At 36.7% G+C, this 19782-nt stretch overlaps 3 protein-coding genes across 3 annotated transcripts; 2 read left to right on the top strand and 1 right to left on the bottom strand.

The window, feature by feature from the left end:
- The first annotated feature begins 5782 nt into the window (after window positions 1-5782).
- Window positions 5783-6339, top strand: LOC130734033 (histone H4). Its single transcript, XM_057586322.1, has one exon. The coding sequence runs from the start codon at window positions 5861-5863 to the stop codon at window positions 6170-6172; it is 312 nt and encodes a 103-aa protein (XP_057442305.1). The 5' UTR covers window positions 5783-5860; the 3' UTR covers window positions 6173-6339.
- A 6672-nt stretch (window positions 6340-13011) lies between these two features.
- Window positions 13012-17949, top strand: LOC130734034 (calmodulin-binding receptor-like cytoplasmic kinase 2). The gene is made up of 6 exons (XM_057586323.1): window positions 13012-13356; window positions 13577-13830; window positions 14000-14165; window positions 15471-15560; window positions 16052-16347; window positions 17279-17949. The coding sequence occupies exons 1-6, from the start codon at window positions 13098-13100 to the stop codon at window positions 17612-17614; spliced, it is 1401 nt and encodes a 466-aa protein (XP_057442306.1). The 5' UTR covers window positions 13012-13097; the 3' UTR covers window positions 17615-17949.
- LOC130734035 (uncharacterized) lies at window positions 17928-19782 on the bottom strand. The gene is made up of 2 exons (XM_057586324.1): window positions 19514-19782; window positions 17928-19442 (listed from the first exon to the last, which is right to left on the bottom strand). The coding sequence occupies exon 2, from the start codon at window positions 19289-19291 to the stop codon at window positions 18368-18370; it is 924 nt and encodes a 307-aa protein (XP_057442307.1). The 5' UTR covers window positions 19292-19442; window positions 19514-19782; the 3' UTR covers window positions 17928-18367.

Raw genomic sequence — 19782 nt, forward strand, 5'->3', positions numbered from 1 at the left:
TAGATCTAATTGCAGAAACATAGAAAATGTAAGGATTGGGACATCTAATTTCGAACCCCACAAGTGGTTGGGTTTGCAGCGATGGATCTAATTGCAGAACTTGGTTTCACTGTGAGGCAGAACGCACAAGAAGTATCATGTGTTAGTTTTTTTTATCTCTTTAACTTCTTCTTTCACAGCAAAGCTCACTTCAAAGGAAAGAAGGGAATAAGATATAGGAAAGAAGGGGATGGGATATATATGGCTTGCAGCCCTTTTGTATGTCTGGTTATGCGTAATTTAGTGGTTTTCAGAACCGGGGTTTTTGATCAAATTAAGTTCAACTCTCTCTTTGCATAGAATTGAATTGAATTATGGATGCAATAGTCACTAAATCATTCACTTACTGGATGATTGCAGCAACAGTAATGAAGAGGGAATGTGATGAAGGAGACAAGGACTATGGAAAAACAGCGAACGTGATGAAGAATGAGGGTTAATTTCAGAACGCGAAGAGGGTTTCTAAACGTGAAAAGGAGCATTAGGTGAGGCACGTGAGTGGGTTAAGTGAGAATTTAATCTGGTCCATTTATTTAAATCTGATGGCTTAAAATTATTCTCACCTTTCTCACATAAGAGGGGCTTTCTCATATGAAACACCCCTATATATATATATATATATATATATATATATATAGAATCTGCTGCTTTTATCATAATCTACTACTTTTATCATGTAACCCTAGTTGCTTTTGTAAACCATAGTTACTTTCTTAAAAGTAATCATGGTCAGAATAACCTTAGTTACTTTCAAAAACCAGAGTTACTTTTACAAGTAATCATGGTTAGTTTAATGTGTATATATAGGCCTCATAAAGCTGAAGAAAGGGCATCAGGTTTTTACCTACCTTTCTCTCTCTCTCTTTCTCCACAAGTATGCTATATATATATATATATATATATATATATATATATATATATATATATATATATACACTATGTTTCACTAGGGTCAAATGAGTTCAAATGGTGGTTCAATAGATTTAAATATGGTTCCACCAAGAAATTTTGAGATTGATCTCAATGTGGTTTCAAATTCTCCAGAAATACCATCAAGTGAGATTTTTTATTGATTTGAACCACCAAGAGCCATATGATGAAGATGTTGATAAAGGTATTAGTGCAGCTTTTTCTTCTATTTGCATTTGAGTTATGTCTTTACTTTAACATTTTGGTAACTTTTCCAGCGTAACATTTATTAGTGCAATTTTTTCCCAACCTAACCTTTATTTATTTCTCACTTACTCTGTTCTATACTTTTTTGATGAAAGGAAATATGAATAATGTTCAAGAAAATCATGAACTAGAAAATGTTGAAGAGTCTGAAGTCTATAGTGAGAAACTAAATGCATTGACCAATGAAGAACGTAAAGCCATACATCAAATTCTCCTACAAAAGGAAAGTGTGAATGGTGCACTAAAAAGGGGAGTAAAACGCATGGTGGCTGAAACATTTTCGAAGTCTGAAAAAACCATTTAGCGTATTTGGCAACGTGCAAAAGAAGGTGGAGAAGTTTCTCATATGGAAAAAATATTTTGTCAACGTAAAAGACTTCATATTGATCCTAATCGTATTCGTGAGGTCCTTCTCTCTCAAAGAACAAGCCTTCAATCATTAGCTCATGCTTTAAATACAAATCCAGCTTTGTTGTGTAGGCAACAAAAGTTGGGTATCATTCAGCGTCACTCAAATGGTTAAAAACCAATGTTGAAAGAAGAAAATAAGAAATCACGGTTGCAATTTTGTTTGTCAATGCTTGAAGAAAGTAGTATGCCACACTATCTAGTATTCAAAAGCATGCATAACATTATTCATATTGATTAAAAGTTGTTCTACTTGACCAAGAAGTCTGAGAAATATTATTTTTTACTTGATGAAGAAGATCCTCTTCGCACTTGTCATAACAAAAAATTTATCACCAAAGTTATGTTTTTAGTTGCTCTAACTTGTCCTAGATTTGATTCAGAAGGAAATAAAGTGTTTTCTGGAAAAATTGGTGTTTTGCAATTTGTTACACAACAACCCGCCAAAAGGACAAGTGCTAAAAGAATTGTTGGGACATAGGAGACAAAAGCTATAACTTATGTGAATAAAGAAACCATGAGGTTATTTTTTTTTGAGAAAGTCATGCCCGCTATAAAGGAAAAGTGGCTAAGAGAGGACTTCGGGCATCCGATATTCACACAACAAGATAATGCAAGAAGTCATATTCACAAAGATGATGATGAGTTCCATCAAGCACTTATGCAATGTGAATTTAATATTAGTTTGATGTGTCAACCTGCTAATTCTCCAGATTTAAATGTCTTGGACTTGGGATTTTTCGTTGGTTTACAAACATTGCAACACAATGAATCTCCTAAAAATATTGATGAACTTGTTAGCGCCGTCATGATCATTTGATGATTTTCCTACAATGCAGTTTGATAGAATATTTTCAACATTACAATCGTGCATGATAGAGATTATGAAATTGAAAAGTTCCATTAGATATAAAACCCCACATATTGGAAAGGAAAAATTACAAAGGGTTGGCCAACTTCCTACTAAGTTGAAGTGTGATCCGATGTTACTTGAAGAAGTTTTGAACTATTTAGAAGGTTCTGATCGATGCAATAAGGATGGTTATGCCTGCTAAAAGTGGCTTTTGCATAGATTTTTTTCAATATTTCATTTGTGTAATGTTTTCTTAGTGAAATGAAAATTATGATGTCATTTTAATAGAAACCTCGTTTCATCATTGATGTGCAATATTCAAAGTGCATATTAATCTCATTCATGTGTGCAACTCCCGTGAGAATTTTTTAACTTGCGTTTGTATTAATAGCCAGCAATTTTATAGTGATGTGAGCTTTTCCAATGATTATCTTTATTATAGATTAGCATGATAAACATAAAGTGGCGCTGACTAGTAGCGAAAAACGATTAAAGTAAAGAGACTAGCATGATGAACATCTGAGATTTGCTAAAGTGACAAATGAAATACAACTAACAATTAGAAGAACATAAAATGCTCAAATATGCATATGAAATGATAAAATTGTCCTCATACTTCTAATAAAATTTAGGAAGATAAATTTTCAACATGCTCCTAATTGCTTGTTGACATTCTTCTCTCTCAATATAGTTGGACCATGAAGAATCAGCAGAATATTCAACACTTTCAGTTTTGTTAGAGTCATCCTCTATACCTTCAAGGGAGTCTTCCACTTGTTCTACTTCATCTACTTTGAAGCAATCATGACAATCTTTAATGGAATCTTCAACTTCAAGGAAGTCTTGCACAATGTTACCATCATCAATATCTTCTTCCTTACCTTCAATGGAGTCTTCCACCAATTCCACTTCCTCTAATTTGAAGAAATGATGACAATATTTCATGGATTCTTCAACTTCAAGGGAGTCTTGCACAATGTTATTGTTGTCAAAATATTCTTCCTTACCTTCAATGAAGTCCTCCACCCATTCCACTTTCTCTTGTAAGCAAGCAATTTCCTTTTCTACAGACTCTTCATTTTTTGCCATTTTCATGATTTCTCCCCCAAATTTGCATCCCACCATCTCCTTGTACGTAGTCTCCTCGACAACTTCTTGTTTTAAACAATTGGCTTTGGCTTTTGTTACGTTGGAGTCCTCTTCTTTTTTCCTGTTTGACTCCTTCCATTATTATTTACAGCAATTATTAGTTAGTGGATCTTTATGGGGAATATAGAATTTATTGTAATTGGAACTCTACATAAGGACATTATTGGAAAATAGTCATTTAATAGTCTCTTTAAATTATAAGTGGATACATATTCTGAAACAATTTTTTTTTTTACTTTAAGTGGACAGATATTCTGAAACGAAGGGAGTATGTTTTTTTGCTTATATTTGTGACCGAAGGGTGTATTGCATATTAGAGCCTCTCTCTCTCTCTCTCTCTCCCTCTCTCTCTCTCTCTCGCTAGTTTCAGGTATCGGTCAAACCCAAACCAGTCCTTAGAATTTGTAAATACACTTAATTGGGATGTGTCTTGAAGTGGCTCAATTTATTTACTACAAATGTAAATTTTCATCTAGGAAATAGTATGGTACAACAACCTTCTTGATGTATTGGAGTAGAGGAAAGATCTTGGTGTTTCTTCGTTGCTTGGGACTAGTGAGGGTTTCGGGGTCAGAAAATGATGTTGTCACATCATCATTGTATGTGTATATCCAAGTTAATGGAGTTGGAATCAATGAATAGTCTCATAGGGTGCGATGTAGTGCTGAGAGATTCTCAGTGTACTTGTGTTTCTACAGTTTCTATTGGTTTTGAGCAAGGCAACCTCTTTCATAGCCAAGATTCTGAATATTGAGTGTGGCTTGAATCATGCTTTGGAGCTCAGGATGAGAACTGTCAAATGTGCTTCTGATTGTGCAAATGCGATTGAAGTGCTTAAGGACACTCTAGATGTGCCAACCTTATAGGACATGAGATAATTATGTGGATTTGTCCTTTGCTTGCTCATTTTTGGAATGTTTCTTTGGTGCATATTATGCGTGAGAATAACAATGTTGTTGATTGCCTGACACGACATACTTCTCGTCTTGGCTCTCAGCGAGTGTCTAGAAGTCTCCCATTCCTTTACTTTTTTGTCGTTGTATCTTGATGTTGTAGTGTAGTGTCTGTTCTTTATCCTATTATAAAAAAAAGTAGCTTTTTCCAAAAAAAAATGAACAACCATCTTGAATTTTTAAAAAATGAGTTTTTAATTAAAAAACTGATTTTTCTTTTAAAAGGATAAAACAAGCGCATTATGTGTTACAATTTTTTAAAAATTATTCTATTAACTTTTTTATTGAGAACAAAAAATAATTATATTATTTTTCACTTTATCAATTGATTTTTTATTTATTATTTTACCAATTATGTTCCTACCTATACCTAATTTTTAATTATTTACAAACTTATAATTTAAATTAATATTTTATGAAATTGAAAAAGAAGCTACATCCTCCGGTCACTATTATAAGAAAAAAAACAACATTTTAGATTGATTGAATAAATAATATATTTAGTCATTATTATAAACTAAATACATAATCAATCAATATCAATATCAATATCATCAATATCAATATCAATCAATATCAATATATATTAGAAAAGAAGAACTTCTATCGGACTGATTTAGTGACGTGTCATTCTCACGTTAATTCTTAGTGACGTGTCATTCTCACGTTAATTCTCATAAAAAAAATCCATGTGTCATTCTCAGGTTAATTCTCATAAAAAATACATTTTTAAATTTTAGATTTGATTAGGATTTAGGTTGTTTATTCCTTGATTTTATCTTAATTTATTTTTGATTTATTTTTAGAGTATTAATTAAATTTTATGTTATTTTTATTGAATTTTCGGATTTTTATTTAATTAAGGATTTTTATTGTGATTTTAAAAACACTAGTTTATTGAATGAATTTAAAATCTTTGGTATTTGGCAATATACAGTCACATCCTTTTAAAAAAACACTATCCAGTCACATAACTCACAACTCACAAGCCAATAGAAATCGCGATCCATACCTGCTTCACACAAACAAATCCGACCGTCAAAAAATATCTATCAACGGTCCAGAACAACCGAAACAACAAGCCACGGATCGCAAACCAAAACCGTCGATAACTTACAATCCAACGGCCACAGATCAATAGAGAAACACACAGATTCATAACCCGCACTCTTCCCGCTCCAAATAAATACCCCAATTCCCATCCCCAATTTCCCATCAAAACCCTAGAATCCCAATCAATTTTCCCGAGAAAATTCAATTCGATCTCTGATTGTTCATCAAAATGTCGGGTCGTGGAAAGGGAGGCAAGGGATTGGGAAAGGGAGGAGCAAAGAGGCATCGCAAGGTGCTGCGCGACAACATCCAGGGAATCACGAAGCCGGCGATTCGGAGATTGGCGAGAAGAGGCGGAGTGAAGAGAATCAGTGGCTTGATCTATGAGGAAACCAGAGGGGTGCTCAAGATTTTTCTCGAGAATGTGATTCGTGATGCGGTTACATACACCGAGCATGCGAGGAGGAAGACTGTTACTGCTATGGATGTTGTTTATGCTCTTAAGAGGCAGGGAAGGACCCTCTATGGATTCGGGGGTTGAAAATTTGGGTTGCTGTGGGGTTGTGCTGTTCTGGGTTTTGGGATTTGGGTTGTGGGTATGTGTAAATTTGGTGAATTTGAGGTGTTGGTTGTGTTTTTTGGTTTGAGCTGAATTGTCATGTATGTTGATTATCTCAATCTAATGAAAGATGATTGAAGTTACTTCTATGGCTTTTACTGTGTTCTCCTATAAGATTTGATTTTCAATTGTTAGATCTGTTTCTGTTTCCAATCCAATTTGCTTAATGCTTGGTTTAAATCCCTTTGATTGATTTGTGAATGTCTAGGGTTTCAATTTTGAGAGTGTGGTTGGAGGGAACTGTGGTCAGATTCACTGATTAGAGTAGTTGTGTAATCAGTGCAAACTATAATAACTTAATTCTGATGGGTTAACTGTATCATCATTTTACTTAACATGATGTTTATGATAATTGGTCTTGTTTCCCCTATGCGTGAACATCTATTAGTAATAGTGCCATAGATATCTAAACATGGTTTGAGTATGTGTTTATGATAATTGGTTTAGTGCTCTGTTTAACTTTGAAGTAGTTTGAGCCTTCAGGGACGAAAGGTGTTGTAGGTGAACTTGATGTATTCAGGTGTTGACATGCCATTGTGAAATGTTGGTAGCTTAATGTGATTAATACCTCATTGTAACTTGGAAGTAAAATTGTGATTTGGGGATTTTTCAATTTTGTCAGTAGTACATTTATCAATGTCCTGGGTTTCAAATTTAGTTCTCTTGAGTTTTCTGAATTCTAATTTACAACAAAAACATATTTAAGCCAATAAAAATTATGCAGCAAGAAGCAAGGCTAGACCATTTTTTGCAAAAGCATCCGTACATGAGTTGGCCTCACGAAAGACATGCTACCAATTGTACTGCGAGTGCTGAGTCAAGAGGTCCTGGATTTCCCTTATAAGAGGAGTACTAGAGTGATTACTAGAGCATCCCTTCAGAAGCAAGTTAATTGCTGTCATAGAATCTGATTCAATATAGATTCTGGAAAACCCTCGAGCTAAGGCAATCTTTACGCCATGGAAGATCCGCCAAAGTTCTGCTTGAACAATCGAGCAGCAGCCCAGATTAGCAGAATAACCCACCAGAAATTGGCCTTCGTGATTCCTGATGATTCCACCTTAAGCTGCACGCTGCTGGTGGGAAATTAAAGAGCCATCTGAATTCAGCTTGATCCAAGAAACATGGGAGGAATCCATCTCATGGTTATCAACTCACTCACTCGGTTCAACGAGGAAGCAAGAGCTTCATCAACAGAGGCTGCACTTATGTCTTTAATCAGGCTCTTGATTCTGCTGCAGGTGGCTTTGGGTGAGCTTCCAATATTTTCGGAAATGAGCTCGTTTCTGCCTCTCCAAATAGCATCTAGAGCCACGCCAAACACTATACTCCAGGGAACCTCGAAACCAAACTGACACTGGTTATCCAAGTTGGTGTACAGCCAGTTCTCCCTTCCCAAGTTGAAGAAGCTTCGAATTAAGCCATGGGGCAACAGGTGTAACTAGACTTCCTCAGCAAACACACAATCTCTAAGGACATGGATTGTAGATTCACAAATGAAGGGACATCTTGGCAAGAGAAATCACTCGCTATGTGCTTGTGGACTCTCTGCTCATTAGTGAACACGATATTTAAGGTTATCTTCCACAGGAGAATACAGATTCTCTGTCCCCCTCCACTTCCAAGTAAGCTGGTACATTCTCTCTAAGTCCTGTTAACCCTACTATCATAAAACTTAGTCAAATCAACAATTAAGCATATTGATCACATTGTATGAAGAAACAAATGTTACAGGTACAACATACTGGACATAAATATAGTACCGAATATGCTATAGTTGATGAATCAAATTTCAAGTATCTAAATCATTTTGTATGTTGTCCGCATGTGGTACTTCCAGTACTGTGTCACTGTCACAGATGGGGTTACGGATGAGTCCAAAGTAGGAAGACCTGCACCAATAGGTTAACACCGTGAAGACCATTAAAAGAAGGCTTAATCAAGTTTTTGGTCCCTATCCTTTGTCATAAATATGGCTTTAGTCCCTCGCCGGAGCAAATGTGGGGATTGGTCCCCAGTTTTTGGCAAAATAGTTGGCTTTGGTCCTTCCGGCCGGTTGAGTCAACGTCGGAGCTCCGCCAGCTGACGTGGCCCTTGTCACGTCAATTAATGAGCCCAGCTGGATTTTTTTTTCTTTTTTCATTAAATTTAAATAAAATTAAGATACATGAAAATTAAAACATTAATTAACTCTCACTAATTAACCTCCCTTTTAATTAATTAAAACCCAAACCCAGATTTCTTCTTCATCATCATCAACACTATCATCCTTCCTCATCTTCTTCTCATTTACACTCCCAAATCCCAGAAGTTTACAGACACTCCATCCCCAACCCCATCTTCACCAATGATTATTCACACAACATCAGCCCCACCATCACCCCAACCCCATCTTCCATTTCTTTCTTTCTTTTCACGCTCTTTCTATGCTTCTGTTACTGTTTCTCTCCTCTCCTTCTTCTTTTTTTCTCTGAAACCCTAGCCACCTCTCCTGCGCCGCCGGCCTCTTCTCTGCGAGTGGCTACGATGGATGGCCCGGAATGGACCAGATCTGGGTTTTTCTTTACAAGGCTGGGTTGGGTTTTTCTCCACTGCAATCAACCAATCTGTGGATTCAGATCTGTCGGAGGGTTTAGATTCAGGTTTGATGCTGGAACCCGTGAAGAACAGAGACCCATAAGGAGTACTTGGACTGGAAAATTGGGTACGACACAAAAAAGGATTTTTGAATCACGATTGTGGGTTAGAGAAACGTTTATTGATGATGGTGATGATGAGATGATATTGTAGCAGCAGAGCGAAAGGCACCATCACCAGTTCACCACCACCACCTATTTCCTCGTTCTGTTTTTAGACTCTTTCTTTATATTCTTTGTTCTCCCTATATTTCAGCCTTCTATTCTCTTTCTTTTGTTAGACAGATCACCACCACCACCTATTTCCTCAAAATGGACCCTTTCATGGTTTCAGACTAGTGGGTTGTTTTCTGATTCGACAAGGTCCCTCATTTGCAATTCAAAAGACAAGTTGAAAAACCAACTAAATGGAAAATTGGGTATGACTCAAGTTGGGATTTAGAGATTGTAGATCTGGGTTGGGTATTTTTTTTTTATGATGATGATGATGGGTTGAAGATGATGTTAATACATGATAAAGAAGATGCAATGAATGAAGATGGTCCTGTTTACTAATTTAATAATTAGTGTTTTAATTTTTTTTAAATGAAAAAGGAAAAAAATCCAAGTGGACTCATTAAATGATGTGGCAATGCCACATGGGATTCCCGGAGCTCCGGCGTTGACCCAACCGGCCGGAAGGACCAAAGCCAATCATTTTACTAAAAAATGGGGACCAATCCCCATCTTTACTCCGGCGAGGGACTAAAGTCATATTTATGGCAAAGGTTAGGGATCAAAAACTGGATTAAGCCTTAAAAGAATTGGACACTTAATCTTTACATAAAATCTTAAGGCAATACGTTCATAGTAATATTTATTATATTGTGTTGATTTCACACATTCTTAACCTATATGAGATTTCAACTCACAATTGGATTCTCAAACATTCTCATCTTTAATGGTGAGTCACCACTCACCACCATATTACTATGCCCACTCAACGAAAACTATCCACACGTGCATCACCATCACCACGTTAATGGAAGACTTTTAATTCAAGGAGTTGTTACCATGGTCGCACTAAGCCACTAACCATTAACTCTGATACCACTTGCGAGGGAGAACGAGGGCTTTGCATCAATGAACCGACATAGAAGACTACCAAAAGAACTTAACATCACATCTTATATTGAGTTTAGAGTCACATCTCTTATATTTTATTCGCCTTACTCACTTCTTAACCAATGTGAGACTCACACTCACGTTTAAATTCTAAACATAAACCATGTAAATTACCTTAGCCTCAAGTATGTTTTTCCAATTTATTTGGATACAAGTTGAATGGATGTTTCATGTTAATTCCAGTGATGGATGCAATATTATTACATGTGATATTAACCCCACTTTTTTATTAAAATGAGGTCAAAAGTCCATAAACTTAAGTACTACTAAAGCAGAACTCATGAATGAAACTCATCTTTACAATCCCCAAGAGGATCATTATTAGGCTCTATTAGGCTCTGATGAAACATGATAGTATCAGATTACGATTCTCTTCTATGAAAATCATCTCATGTTGATATTTTGTCTATTTCTTTATTCATAAACATTTAAATTAAAAGGTCTTACATATATCTATCTATCTATGTATCTATCTATTTAATATATAAATGTAAAGATAGACATAAAATTTTAATATGAGGAAACATGATAAATTTTTTACATGAGAGAATTTCGACGCGCGAGTGATTGGAAGTCTTGAACTGCCCTAATACCAATAAAATTTAATTAATGTCATACAAATGTGTGGTGGCATATGATGTTTGGTGAAGGCAGTATAATCGTGTGGAGGCAACCATAATATTAGTGTATTAGTACCTAATATATCATTATAATTATATTTCTAGTACGATTTGTGAAAATGTACGATTTGTGAAAATGTTGTGGGGCAATTGCCCCCTCCTCTTAAAAGTAGTTGTCATTCACTTTTTATTAACATCCGTTCACTAGTTTTAAACCGATAAATGTATGTGGGATGATGAAAAGGGCCTCAAATGCCACAAAAGTATCAAATCAAATGGATTAGCTAGAAAGTATTACGTGACACAAAAGGTAATCTTCTAAGCTTAGACATGGTCACATGGAGACACGGTCTATGATTGAGAAGTAAAATTGCTAGGAAAAAAAGGGATTTTATTACTAAAATGGACAATTAACATAGTGGTGCAAGGTTACACCACTAAAAAGTGGTGCATATTAGGTGGACCCTTATTTTTTATTATGGTGCTTATTACTAATAACTTTAAAAATCTTATCAGAAAGTAGGTCTAAACGTGCAGACCCGCAGAATGATTGGCCATTTGACCTCAATAAACTACGTTAAAGTTAAGGCCGGCCAATTTATTATTATCCAACTAGATTGAGCTGGTATGTCATGGTGGAAAAAGCTCATTGATCTGGATTATTTTTTGGCTGCTGATCCTTTGACTTCAAAAGGATGTTAATTATATGGGTTACATTGCAATGTGACAGCATATTTTTTTATATAATACTTTATTTATATTTGATGCATTTTAAAAATAGAATAAATTAAGACAAAGTTCAAAAATGGTGTATTTTTATATAGAAAACAGAGTGAAAGAGAAGCCGTTCTTTCTTCACATCTAAATCGAAGGTGTTTGGAAGAATTTATTTTGGTTTATCTTATAACATAAATATTTTAGTAGTGTTGGGAATTTAAGTGTGAGTAAAGAAGTCCCACATTGGAAGATTAGAAGAGTGAGGAGCACTTTATAAGTGATAGGACCCATACACCCATTGCCTTAAGGTTTTGGGTGAAAGATGTGGTGTCCAATCCACTTTGGTGTGCTCATGTAAGCCTAATGTGATGATCCCCCGGTTTATCCTCTTGCGGCCCAATAGTGGTATCAGAGCCGATGGTTAGTGCGATCATGGTGATGGCTCCTTGTGTCGAAAGTCTTCCTAGCAATGGTGGCTAGGCGGCGTGTTCCGTTGATGGAGATCCAACGGCGGTGCAAGTAATTGGAGGTTCCGCTTGAGATGGACTCACACTTGAGGGGGAGATTGTTGGGAATTCAAGTGTGAGTAAAGAAGTCCCACATTGGAAGATTAGAAGAGTGAGGAGCACTTTATAAGTGATAGGACCCATACACCCATTGCCTTAAGGTTTTGGGTGAAAGATGTGGTGTCCAATCCACTTTGGTGTGCTCATGTAAGCCTAATGTGATGATCACCCGGTTTATCCTCTTGCGGCCCAATAGTGGTATCAGAGCCGATGGTTATGCGATCATGGTGACGGCTCCTTGTGTCGAAAGTCTTCCTAGCATTGGTGGCTAGGCGGCGTGTCCCGTTGATGGAGATCCAACGGCGGTGCAAGTAATTGGAGGTTTGCGCTTGAGATGGACTCACACTTGAGGGGGAGATTAGAGGAGTGATGAGCACTTTATAAGTGAGAGGACCCATACACCTAATGCCTTAAGGTTTTGGGTGAAAGATGTGGTGTCCAATCCACTTTGGTGTGCTCATATAAGCCCAATGTGATAATCCTCCGATTTATCCTCTTGCGGCCCAACAAGTAGATCCACCAATAAACACTTCTATCTACTTATAAGCTCTTCAAATTTATTTCAATAAGCTTATAATTCAGCACTTAGTGAAGGGTGCTTATTGACATAAAGATTTAGGTATGATCTTTATCCATATAATACTTAGTGTCAAACAACCACTTATCCCAAAAGCTTAAGCTGTTGGGTAAGGGCCACTTTAATGGTTTTAAGTTATATTCTAACACGCTCCCTCACGCAAGAGCCCTCTGGGCTTGAAGCGTGGATAAATGCACAGGCCCACCTACCATGTACTTAATTAAATTCCACTTTTTTTAATTAGAAAGTGAGGGGAGCAAGAATCGAACTCTAGACCTCTCGGTCATAGAGGCTCTGATACCATGTCAAACAACCACTTATCCCAAAAGCTTAAGCTGTTGGGTAAGGGCCACTTTAATGGTTTTAAGTTATATTCTAACACTTAGGATTGGAAGACTTTTACGAAAAATTACTGTTGCAAGCAATTTATTTTCATTGGACTGGAACAAAATATGAGGAAATGGTCTAAGAAAAATAAATTATAAGGGAAGGAATGAACACATGAAATGAAACACTTTTAAATTTTAGCTCCAGGAAATGATCCTGGAATAGCTTTGACATCTGCAAATGAAGAAATCACCAAGCCCCAATTTGCATCAGTCTAGTAGCAAAAGAAAGCAGAAATCTAATCTCCAAGATAGTATAGGCTATGGCACAAATAGGAGCAATTCAAAGCCTCATCCAACACTGAAATCTTTCAAGTCTGCTGTCAAAAAATTTGCAGCTGTTTTTTCATTGATTCTCTCTGGCAAAAGAAAGACAGCCTCAGAAGTTATTGGAAGTGATGACAGAAATAATACAGCTAAAGTCAGAGGAGTGTTATCATGTAAGTTTGATGCAAAACAAAAAGCAGAAAAAACTAGAGTGATTTGAAATGATTTTTGTTGTACTGGATGGTCAACCCTTTATGTTCACTGGAATCAGATCATTGGAAACTTGTGACAAAAAAAATTTGTATGCAAAATTACTTCAATATGAGATGATCCATGCTTTTGCAGTATTCTTCTGATTGAGATTTCCTAAATTAAGATTTGCATGATTTGCAGCTTCAACTAGTGTATCTTCTGGAAGTAACAACAAGAGTTCATCAAAGTGGAAGTTTTCTTATTCCTATCCATCAGCCAGCACTGCAACTACAAGTGAACAACAGCTTGGAATTGTGAACTTCTCCTTTGAAGAGATTTACAAGTCAACTGCAAAATTCTCCCCAGATAATCAGATTGGGGAAGGTGGGTTTGGAACAGTATATAAAGGAAAGCTTAGTGATGGATCTCTTGTTGCTGTGAAGCGCGCCAAGAAGGTGTAGCTTGATGTTCATCTTTTGACTATTTCCCATCTCTAGAACTTGTTTAATTGTGATTGGAAAGGACCAAAAAGAAGCATATTTGAGTTCAAGCATATGGCCATGTCTTATGTTCTTTGTTTTGTGGAACTTTTTCCGAGTCTAATTTTGTGAAGTTTCTTTACAGGATGTACTACACAGTCACCTATTTGAGTTCAAGAATGAAATAAACACTTTGTCGAAAATTGAGCATATGAATCTTGTGAGGTTATATGGATATTTGGAGCATGGAGACGAGAAGATGATTATTATTGAATATGTTGGTAATGGAACACTTCGAGAACATTTAAATGGTAAGTATTAGTCCTGGTATGTTAGTCATCTATCACATAAAAAAGGATATTGTCCAGATTTTATACACAGCTGAATGACATGTATGATCATAGTTTGTTGTGTCCTGAGTTTGGGAACAAGAGCCAATTTTATATTACTCAAGTAAGATGATAGTTATTGGATGAAAAGAAAGACAATAAGTGCAAGTTTGGAAATCCTTCTGCAACTGATTCTAAAGTCAAAATCAATGATGGGGAGAAGCTAAGTGCATATTTGGATACACGGTGAATAGAAGCAACTTCCCCTAGCTTTGGTGACTGTCCACCATGATTTTGGTCTCACTGTGGTTTTCCAACCATGTATCCAAACATACACTAAGTATATTCTGGATGCCAGAATTGATTATGAGGATAAACAAGCTGATTAAAACATGCTATAAGTCAATTCAATATGCCCCAACACATGAAGCTGTTGACTAAACTAGAAAGAAATTTTATTATGTACAAAAATAGCAATACCTCTTTGCGTTTATCAGTACAATCATTCATTCATATATTACCAAATTCACAATCACATCCTTTGAACATAAAAGTAATATAAGATCTAGCTTATCTTTGTTGGGGGAGACAGGGAAGCCCATGGGCCGAGGAGCAAAGACACCAAGAGATCTCGACGCCACATCTTAACCCAAAACCTTAAGGCATTAGGTTTATGGGTCCATCTTCTTATAAAGTCTTCTCCTCACCCAAACTTAACCAATGTGGGACTCCAACTCCGCACTTGAATTCTCAACAATCTCCCCCTCAAGTGCGAGTAACCACCACATTATCATGGCCCCCCTCCGCGGAAGCATATCCACCCTTGCATCGCCGTTCGCTTCACTGCGTCAACGGAACCCGCCGCCTAGCCACACTGCTAGGAAGACTTTCGACACAAGGAGCCGTAACCATGGCTACACCAACCATCGGCTCTGATACCACTTGTTGGGAGAGACAGGGAAGCCCATGGGCCGAGGAGCAAGACACCAAGAGATCTCGACGCCACATCTTAACCCAAAACCTTAAGGCATTAGGTTTATGGGTCCATCTTCTTATAAAGTCTTCTCCTCACCCAAACTTAACCAATGTGGGACTCCAACTCCGCACTTGAATTCTCAACAATCTCCATTATTCTTTCACCCACAAGATGTCCAAGTCTTTGCATCTAAAGCCTTTCAGAATGTTTAGCTTCATATTATTTCAGCTCTTGGAATGTGCTTCAATTCCATTCTTCATACTCTTGAATAATACAGTGCTCAGATGTAATGGCTTTATAATATAATGCAGGCATTCGAGGAGATGGACTTGAAATTGGTGAGCGTCTAGACATAGCAATTGATGTTGCTCATGCAGTAACTTACCTTCATATGTACACAGGTATGTCCATGCTAAATTACAAAGGCACAAACCTGTTACAACATATCTGAATTCTGAAGAATAGTGATATATGTATATATATATATATATATATATATATATATATATGCATGTATATCAAAATCAATCCCGTTTGGATGAGGACCAAGAGCACTTCTTGAAGCTTATCTCATGCATTTTTTAGTAGAGAAGCTCCAATAAAATCTGATACAATCTTACAACATATCGGAACTCTGAAGAATAGTGATATCTATCGACTCGAGCGCATTTGGATGCAGTCCAAAGAGCACTTATTGAAGCTTATCTAGTGCGATTTTTAGTAGAGAAGCTCCAACAAGTACTCTTTGATCTGTATCCAAACGGACTCATCATCCTGTATTCACAAGGAACACCATTTGCAGCATCTATTCATGTAAATTTACATAACCTCAAGGGGAAAATATACTAGTCAAATCATTTGAATATCTGAATGTGAGTTGTTTAATTGACAGATAATCCAATTATCCATAGAGACATAAAAGCTTCAAACATCCTAATCACTGACAACTTTAGGGCCAAAGTGGCAGACTTTGGTTTTGCAAGGTTGTCTGATGATCCTGGTGCAACTCATATATCAACTCAAGTTAAAGGAACAGCTGGATACATGGATCCTGAGTATCTAAGAACCTATCAACTCACTGAAAAGAGTGATGTTTATTCCTTTGGTGTGTTACTTGTTGAAATGATTACAGGAAGAAATCCAATAGAGCAAAAGAGACCGCCCAATGAGAGAGTGACAATCAGATGGGTAAGCACGTTAAATCTCCCAGAAATCCTTGCCAAAGGAGCTAAAATACTATTTTTACTAAATGAGCACATCACTTTAGAGAAAGTTGTGACTGTTTCAATTATTTAAGAATATCAACTAAATTTCAGTCGAAATAGAAAGCATGAAGTGAGTTTCTATCAAGATCATGTTATACCACTTACTGGATTATTCAAGAAAGGCCATATCCCAGGTTGACTGGGACAAGTTTTGAAAGATGTAGGACTTGTTTGATTCCCTTCTCATTTTTTTTTTAATTTAAAACCTGTTTTTGAGAAGAAGAAAAGAAAAAAAAACAGTTCAAACAAGATGTTTTGCAAAGCTGAAAGATCCGCGACTTGAAAACTATAAACTGAAACAGAAACGAGATTTCAGCTTTATATATGAAAACAAGAACTGTTTTTTATGAACATTTTTTTAGCAAATAAGTTATTATCTTTTTCTTTCTTTTAAAACTAAACTATTTTACATAACAGTAATCAAACAGACCCGTAGTAGTACAACACTGTAACTGACTGAAAAGTGAAAACTGATTTTGATCTGTTAACAAGGGTATGAATAAATTCATAGATCCTAGAAGAATAAATCCAATGGCAAGAGAGATCAAATTAAGTTTCTCTGTTCAAATTTTTTTGTATGAAAAAAATAACAGCATCTGTTGCTGAGGCAAGAGTCATGATTAGATCCACACAGTCTTCCTTGATAATTGGAGTCAGCTTGGAATCTTTCCACAATGCCATGGCTTTTATTAAATTTTTGGGAGACTAAATTAAATATGAAGATAACAAGCAATTGAATGCATAGAATACCCCTTTTTCATGTATCGAATAATAATGTGAGAATGAAACTTGTAGAAGATACACTTCAAAGAATGGGTGAATTGATTAGACTAACAAACTTTGCATGTATGCAGGCAATGCAGATGGTGAGAAAAGGGGATGTTGTGTTTGCCATGGACCCGAGACTGCGAAGAAGTCCAGCCTCCATTGATGCGGTGAAGAAGGTTCTCAAGCTAGCTTCCCAATGCCTTGCATCTTTGAGAGAATCAAGACCATCTATGAAGAAATGTGCAGAAGTTCTGTGGGGCATCCGCAAAAGTTTTAGAGATGAAGCCATTCCTCACCCTCCGCTTCCTTCTCACCTTTCTGAAAATTTTCCTCAAAGAGAAAAGAATAAGCACATGTCATTTGGTATAGAAGATGATGACAGCTATAAGTTTGCCTCTGCACCTAATCCTATTCATTTATAAAGTTTGTTTAGATAGTCAAACATTATAAGTTTTGGTGCCATTACAATTACATCTAGTGATTAATATCTGTTCTTTGAATGAGGAAAGGAGTTTGAAATTGTACAGTGCACTCTATGTGCAAGAATCTGGTACAATAGGATTCGGAACTAAGCCGAATAAAAATCTTATAGGAGAGTGAATCCAATTTGCGACTCATGCTACTAGTGTTGTTGTATATTGACAACAACCATTTGAACAATTGAGAGCTTTCATTTCAATTTAAAGGCAAGATGCATTTGCAATCATGCATGTGAAGAAATAGCAGAGAAGATAATTGGGAAGTTATGAGTCTTTTCGTCTGAGTTTAGCTTATTTAGTATTTGCATTGAAAGATATACATTGTGATATTATCTGTTTACTAGCTACTGGTTGCTAAGGCTCAAAGAATTGGACAGATTGCATGTAATAAGAATAGCATGAAAATAAATAAAACAAAAAGATAAAATCCCCCTGCAAATATCAATCCTTGTATCCTGATTTCAAATAACCAGGTCTTCAATTAATTTCAACTATCTTTACAATCTTGCTACTAAAATTATGTTTGGATATCCGTTGGCACCAGTGCAAACAGACGTTAGCATGGACTTCAAGACAAAAAATGAACAAAACTCCTCTTATGAATTAGAATGAAAGCCTGTTCATGTTACACTCAACCGGTATCCAAACATGCCTGTGTCCCCGACTATCATACATATGGTCTCTTTTCTCTATCACTCACTCAGTTTTATAGGCATAGAGAACAAGGCAGAACTCAAAGGTAGCAACATTCAGAGTTGAATAGAAACTTCCATCATCACTTTCACAACCATCAACGGCACTACCTTCCTTTTCACTCTCTGCCTCAGGGGGCCCGGGCTTGAAAATGAAAAGCCCAGGCCCAGAAGCAGACCCACTAAACAACCAGTCATGCACATCCCAAAACACTTGAACAGGTTGCATATTAACCATCACCGTTTGATTCCCCCTGAACTTCCACTGCAAGTTCTTGACATGAATCAATACAATCCCATCAATGCTTATCCACATCTCAGGGTCACTAGCACCACCAGTTGAGCTCTCCACCACAATCTCACTCTCTTTCCTCTTCTCATCAAACCTGGCCTTTGTGAAGAAGCTTTTCTTGGCGAACACGTTTTCTTTCTTGACCAGTAACATGGCATCAACAAGGGCTGGTCTAGATTTGGTTCTCTTGTAAGCTTTCTTCTTGTAATCCCCCAACAACAACACAACCTCTTCATCAGAAACCAAGGCTACATAGTAGTCACTGTTTGGCTCAGGGCCACCGGAGAATTTTGCGGAACGAAGATCCCAATAGAGCTCCACCTGGTTCCCTTCAACCTCAAAGGTTTTGTACCCTTTTTTGCTCCAAAAGTGCCATGGCTTAACGTCAACCTTGCAGTTGAAATGCAAGTCTCCTGATACGCTATCAACCGTTATGTTCAAGGTGTGGTTCATGAGGTTTTTGTTCCATAAAACTGTGACATTTCTCCAAAAACCTGCAACATTGGCTTGGTAGAAACATGTAACAGTGCTTTGTGCAACTTTGCTAGGTAAAGGCTCCTCAGAAGTTTTCTCTGGTAGAGATGATGATGTTTGTGTTGGCACTGATTGTGATCTGAAGGATCTCTGGAAAGCCATTAATTTGTTCTCCAACAGGACCACACCATGTAAAGATTCAGAATTTCAAACCCCTTTTGAGCTATCCAAGAAAGGATTCAGATGATTCTAATTCTTCATGTTGGTTTCTGAGTTCCTTTTCATCCTTTGGATGATGAATGAAAAGATGACCCTTTGAACAAGCAATGTAAAATTGGTACAAGGATTCATTCAACCCTTTTAGACTCTTGGATTTTCATTAACCTTTGAACAAGCAATGTAAAATTGGTACAAGGATTCATTCAACCCTTTTAGACTCTTGGATTTTCATTAAAAAAGACAATGATATTAGGTGCTGTGAGCCTGTGACTGATGATGATGATGATGATGTTTGACAAACCTGCTATGGTGATGATGGTTGTTGGTGTTTTCAGGGGGGATTTGTTTTTGTCTGAATTTTTGGGGTGAGAAAGAGAAAGGGAAGAGAGGATTGGGGAAGAAAGTTTGTGTTTCTTTTTCTTTCCAGGAGAAAA

The sequence above is a fragment of the Lotus japonicus genome, chromosome 1, assembly GCF_012489685.1.
Source record: "Lotus japonicus ecotype B-129 chromosome 1, LjGifu_v1.2".
Taxonomy (NCBI): Eukaryota; Viridiplantae; Streptophyta; class Magnoliopsida; order Fabales; family Fabaceae; genus Lotus; species Lotus japonicus.